At 47.8% G+C, this 5836-nt stretch overlaps 2 protein-coding genes across 2 annotated transcripts; both read right to left on the bottom strand.

Annotated features, from left to right (window-relative positions):
• Positions 1-344: 344 nt before the first annotated feature.
• Positions 345-1364, bottom strand: LOC120663314. Its single transcript, XM_039942127.1, has 3 exons — positions 885-1364; positions 672-753; positions 345-579 (listed from the first exon to the last, which is right to left on the bottom strand). The coding sequence occupies exons 1-3, from the start codon at positions 1211-1213 to the stop codon at positions 559-561; spliced, it is 432 nt and encodes a 143-aa protein (XP_039798061.1). The 5' UTR covers positions 1214-1364; the 3' UTR covers positions 345-558.
• A 3480-nt stretch (positions 1365-4844) lies between these two features.
• On the bottom strand, positions 4845-5598 carry LOC120663313. The gene is made up of 2 exons (XM_039942126.1): positions 5195-5598; positions 4845-5114 (listed from the first exon to the last, which is right to left on the bottom strand). Exons 1-2 carry the CDS (start codon positions 5536-5538, stop codon positions 4850-4852), a joined length of 609 nt encoding a protein of 202 aa, XP_039798060.1. The 5' UTR covers positions 5539-5598; the 3' UTR covers positions 4845-4849.
• Between the last annotated feature and the right edge of the window lie 238 nt (positions 5599-5836).

The following is a 5836-nucleotide window of genomic DNA, read 5'->3' as shown; positions in this document are numbered from 1 at the left end:
TAGCGAGACGGTTAGGTGACAGCATGAAGCCGTGACCGTGGTTCCGGAGACTCGCCTGCATTGGCCCTTTTTACTTTTATTAATTTGTTTATCCTTCAAAATTTGAACTGCCTAGCTTTTTTTAACCTCTTACCTTGCTCTTTCGTTCCTCCCAACTATATAATTTCCCTGTAAACTTTTCCTTGTTGTGGGGTTATTTGAATTCTCTTTTGAGAGATTCATTAGCACTCTTGATGAGGATTCACATATCTCGGCTTTCACTGAACTTTAGCAGCAAAATGTGAAATTTTAAAACAAAACAAATGGATGCCACAGGAGCCGAGAAGGCAAGAAACGCAGACAAGTTGGTCCCAAGGTCGCCACAACCATGCAGCGCCGAATCACACACTAAGTTACCAGAGACAATCACTTGTTTAAACTCTCCCAAGTCTCAAGACAAACCCTACTAGCTGGGACTCCACAGCAAGCTACTAGAACACAGGTTACATGACACGAAATCAGCTCCCTCGCCGCCAAGCTCCATTATTCCGTCGATCACACAGTTAGGTTTTGATGTTCCTAGAGCTCCATGGCGTCATTCTGATCGATAAGAGAAATCTGGATTAGTAAGCATCAAGGATTGACATTGACACAACAGAATGGCGTTCGTGGTGCCGGACTGCCAAATCTACCTTGTTCTCCGGATCATCGTCCGAATTGGGCCCAGACGAGCGAGGCTCAGAGTCAGAGTAGTTGTTGTCAACCACAATTCTACTGCGAACCAGAAGCAAAATTCACAAGAGCAGCAATCATCATGGTGCGCGCGGTAGCAGGTAGCGCAATTGTACGCCGCCGAAAGCAAAACCAAGCAATCTCATGAGGAGGATGGACGTGAGGATACATACGGACGATCGTTGTCGTCGAACTCGATGCGGCCGTCGAAGCCATTCTTGCCCTTGGAGAAGATGCGGTTCAGGTACGCCGACTCCTCGTCGGTGGCCGGCTCGACAGAGAAGCCGGAGCCGGCATCTTTGGCGCGGTACTTCTCCGCCCAGCGGTGCAGCCACCGAGACTCCTCCTCGGTGGGGTAGTGCACGCTGATCCGGATCTCCGCGTCCTCTGGAGCCGCCGCTGAATGCAAGGTGGACACTACCACGGCGGCGGCGAGACCGGCGAGGAGCAGGAGGGCGATGCGGACGAGAGATGGGCGGCGGCCGCCGTGGCGCCGAGCCATCTCACTCACTTCGCGGCCGGACAGGAGTTTGGCTTGTGCAGAGCCTAGTGCTACTTCGACTGGAGTTTGGCATGGATTTGTTGTTCAAGAGCAGCACATATATGGAGGGAGAAGGGAAGATGGTTCAGAGCTTTGTGCTCTACTACTGTTGCTTTGTGTGGCCCGTCTCACGCAGTGTGTGCCTTGCAACTGCTACGAGTACGCAGTTTTTTTTTAATAAAAAAAAGAACAAAAGGAAAACTTCCAGCAGTCACTGGTGTTGAATGCATGTGCCGTAATCGCATGACACTTGAAAAGTGGAGCATGCATTTTTCACGGTGGTGGCATGTTTCCTGCTACATAAATTTGTTCAAAAGAAAAATAAGTTTCTGGCACAGCTGCAAATTAAAAGTGGCGCTTCTGAGTGTTTGATACGCTGAGGTGTGCACTTGTTGCCCGGGAGCAACCACAGTTCAAGTACTCGTACTTGGAACTGATCGACTGTACTATTCAGCACATACAAAAAGGTACCAGGCAAATGATGGAAAGGTAATGATCATCTCTCCCTGGTTGTTGCTGGCTGGTCAACTGTCATGGTAGGAAGTACTGTTCACGCCGTGAACAGTAATAGAGTTCATGCTCTAATAGGGTTCATGTTCATTGGCTTTAGAAAGAGCTGAAGGGGCTTCGACCTTCTGAGTATACCTCTGTTCTAATTGACGGCCTTTCTGGTCGCTTATGACACTACCCTGGATGTGGAACTCAGAGCTTCTAACCCGCTCCCTTAACCGTCAGTGTTTCATTGTTTTGAGTCCGGACGCCAATAATAAAGCCAATACCCTTAAGCATCTCCAAAAGCACCCAGTATTTATTCCCTAAACCAATTTTTTGGTACCAACATTTTTTTTTGACACCGATCCAACAGTACCCGAATGCTCTGCCCCAATACCAACGGTCGCTGGAGCTAAATTTCCGCCGCTCCTGATCGCTCCCAAACCTAGGCCCTGTTTGGTTTGAGCCTAACACACGTAGCATAAACTTTGACCAATAATTAACGATAGACAGTTTATAAAACTAACTTCACAATTCATACGCTACATCGCGAGACGAATCTAATGAGATTTTTGACCGCACGATTAGAGGTTAGTTACTGTAGCATTACTGTAGCCAATCGTCGATTAATTACCGTCATTAGATTGGCCGCGAAAAGTTACACCCATCAGTGGAAAAAAATTTACAAATAAATTTCGTTTAGTACTCCATGCATGGAAAAAAAATTGCACTAGGAAATAGCACAAACTAACCAAAAATTGATCATCGCCTATTTCCGTATCTTTCATCACGCCCGCACAATTTCCCCCTTCTATATTGCCCGTCTGGACTTAAAAACTGTGAAGACCACCTGGCCGACGCATCTAGCCGGTCCGGATTGATGAGATGGTCGCCATTTAATTTTTTTGAAACCATTTTTTTGGTATTTTTGTGGTCTCAGAGCATCTCCAACAGTTTAGGTAAATCACTATGGATAGGTAAAAATAGAGAAAAAACAGTAAAACTTGTTTCCAACGGATGAGCTAAAATCCTACCCTAGCTTTCTCATTCTGCATTCCAGAAAAACCGGTCTGCATCTTTGCCCATGCCTCGCGTTCGGCATCCCTCCTCCCGCGTGGTCCCGTCCTCTCTCTCTCTGTCGTGCCCTCTCCTGCGCCGCCCCGCCTGCAGTTGACCGCGCCGCCGCCGCCGCCACGCTCCCCAAGCTCGCCGACCGTCGCACCCACCCTGCTTGTAGACTGCGCGCTCCGGTTTCGAGCTTCACCGGCTGCCGCGCCTCCCTGCTCCCCGACCGCGAGCTTCGTTGGCCGCGAGCTCCGCTGGCCGCGTGCTCCGCCGGCCGCCGCGCCTCCCTGCTACGAGATGAGATGAGTTGCAGCGGTTGGAGGGGACCGGGCTCAGATGAGGAAGGGGCTCGCTGCAGGCACTACTGCTCCGGCGAGGGCGTACCTCCGGCGCGCGGCCCCAGCGCAGGCCCTGCTCCGGTGCACGGCCCCAGTCCCGGTGCGCTCCGGTGAGGGCGAGCTTCGCCGCCGGCGCGAGCCGTCGCGGGCGCGGACCGCTGCCTCGAGGACCCAACGAGCAGAGGAAGAAGATCCGAGAGTTTGGAGTTCCGGTGGAGGATTCGACTCAGGAGTGGCTCGAATGGATCTCTGGGGATGCTGTGGTGCTGGTGGTGCAAGGAATTGGTGGGAGACGGCTTGACCACAACGAATTTTGGAGCACCGTCGAGGAAGAAGGTGATTTGCAGGTGATTTGCATGCAGATAGATAAGAATTTAGCTAGTCTCTTGGTTTACTCAACCATTTAAGTAGCTTTTTAGTTTTTACCTAGTCTTTTAGCTACTCATTTAGCTATGATTTTTAACTAATCTTTTGGAGATGCTCTTATCCTGCTTTGAAGTGTAGAGGTGGTTTTACCTTTATTTTTTAACTTTGTGATTTTGCTTTTTATTTTTCACAAGTCATTGCGATTTTGCGCCTAATTTTTGTATATTTACCTCTGTTTTGACTGTTGACTAGGAGTAAAATCGCACTGAATTGTGAATACCAAAGGATAAAATTACAAAGTTAAAAAAATGTATGCAAAATCACAATTACACTTCAAAATAGGGGGTAAGAACACAAATGCCCCCTTTTTGGGAACGATTGAGTGGGGAGTTCATTTATCCTCATAATAATTTTTAGCAATGTCCCAAAATTAGATTTTTGGGCCTTTATTTTTTTAGATACTCTTGGGGAGGGCTGATTACTGTTTCGAAACGTTAGAATTGTGCTGATCACGCGCAAAGATTGTGTTGGTTAAGAGATGGAAAACGTGACTGACAAGATCTCCTTGTTTTTGGTAACCGGAATATCACAGATAATTTATTTCCAACACTTATATCCCTGTTGTAATTTTTTAATAAATAAAGGAATTTCTGTGTCCAGGCTTGAACATGAATAATTGTAAACTCAACCATTCATTATTACAATTCTCAACCATATGCAGAACGAAAATTTAGTGCAAAACAAATAGGAAATCCCATACTTCCACATGTATGGTATTTTCGTTTAAGTAGTACTACATTCAGAGTTTATGGGTCCAGGTGGGCAGTGCATCTGCATTTCTCTCTGGCAGCAGCCAGCAATATGTTATTCTTGTAACAGATCTCCATTTTTATGGATGACTACGATATAATGATCCGAAAGTCACGGAGATCAGCCCATCACTTCACTACTAGCTGATCCCCAAAGTAATAAAACCTACTTAACACCAGCTAAAAGCACCTCTTCATCTCTCTGAGGCTGCGACGTAGTCATGAGCAGTGGACGATGGATCATATCTTGCCAACTCGTGGCGTGCCTCAGGGGTTGTTTGGTTCCAGGGACTTTTTTTTAAGTTTTTGGAACTTTTTAGTATTTAGAAGTATTAAATAAATATTAATTATAAAACTAACTGCAGAATCCTGAGGCTAAACTGCGAGCGAATCTAATAAGGTATATTAATCTATGATTAGCGGATGGTTACTGTAGCATTACTGTAGCAAATTATGAATTAATTAGGCTCATTAGATTCGTCTCGCGAAAAAACACTCAGCTGTCAAAAAACATTTATAAACAGATTTTATTTAATACTATAAAATAGTAAGATTCGTTTTGATGTGATAGGGACTTCTGAAAAAAATTTAGTTCCAAACAGGGCCTCACATTTCCTATCCTGGAAGGGATTCTGACAAGACATTCCGAATGAAATAACCATCAAGAATGAATGAACAAAGCAGAGTGAGTTGCGTGGAAAATTGCAGTGACGATGTACCTCCTCCTGATCATCCTCCACAGTGATCCGCTCTGCCTGCCGGGAGGCCCAGGCACGTAGGGCCTCAATATAGCTGCAAACCAGAAGCAAGTTATACACAAAGTATGAAAGCACCAACAATTGAAACAACAGATGAATTCACAGGGGACATACGGATTGTCGTCGTCGAACTCGATGTAGTTGTCGCCGCCGTTACCGCCGCCGCCGCCGGACTGATCTCCTGCCCTCCCGGCGTTGCCGCTCATGCGGTCCAGCCACTTCGCCTCCTCAGCGGTGGCTCGCCGCATCCTGATCGGGCCAGTACCGAGCTGCTGGTTCGTGTGCGTCCCCGTGTGGCGGTCCAGCCACCGCGCCTCCTCCGTGTTCGGCCGGAAGAACGTTATCCCAACCTTCTTCACCGGAGCGTCCGCGGCCGCAGCGGCGGAGGCGAGAGCAGCCAGCAGGAGGAGGACGGAGATGGTCGGGGCGACGGCAGACAAGCGGTGGAGCCGAGCCATCTCTACGGCGAACTGCGGAGAGCAGAGTGAGTGAATTTAATGATCTAGCACATAGCCTGCCGCTGCTGCCTGTATTTACAAAGCATGGCGTCTCACGCAGGGTGTGCCTTCTACCTGCTGATCGAGAAAATACAGGCTGCGTGAGTCCACAAGAAAGTGCTGGGCGCACACAGCAGCTGCGTGTGTGGTGTGTTGAGTTCATGTGGATTAACTGCTTCTTGATGAGGGATTAATAAGTGTGGTTAGAAAGTGGGATCATCTTGCATGTTCTGTTTAGTTGTGCGGTTTGATCGACTCA

This window comes from Panicum virgatum, chromosome 3N (genome assembly GCF_016808335.1).
Source record: "Panicum virgatum strain AP13 chromosome 3N, P.virgatum_v5, whole genome shotgun sequence".
NCBI classification, from domain to species: domain Eukaryota; kingdom Viridiplantae; phylum Streptophyta; class Magnoliopsida; order Poales; family Poaceae; genus Panicum; species Panicum virgatum.
The sequence above is the reverse complement of the archived record's forward strand: the minus strand, read 5'-3'. Positions and strand labels throughout refer to the sequence as shown.

What these genes read in the sequence shown, in the direction of transcription:
- LOC120663314 (XM_039942127.1), bottom strand. Translation starts at nt 1,213, where the DNA reads ATGGCTCGGCGCCACGGCGGCCGCCGCCCATCTCTCGTCCGCATCGCC. An exon ending in TTCGACGACAACGATCGTCC is followed by an intron (nt 754 to 884) that starts GTATGTATCCTC and finishes TCTGGTTCGCAG; the next exon opens with TAGAATTGTGGTTGACAACA. An exon ending in ACGATGATCCGGAGAACAAG is followed by an intron (nt 580 to 671) that starts GTAGATTTGGCA and finishes CTTATCGATCAG; the next exon opens with AATGACGCCATGGAGCTCTA.
- LOC120663313 (XM_039942126.1), bottom strand. Translation starts at nt 5,538, where the DNA reads ATGGCTCGGCTCCACCGCTTGTCTGCCGTCGCCCCGACCATCTCCGTC. An exon ending in GAGTTCGACGACGACAATCC is followed by an intron (nt 5,115 to 5,194) that starts GTATGTCCCCTG and finishes TCTGGTTTGCAG; the next exon opens with CTATATTGAGGCCCTACGTG.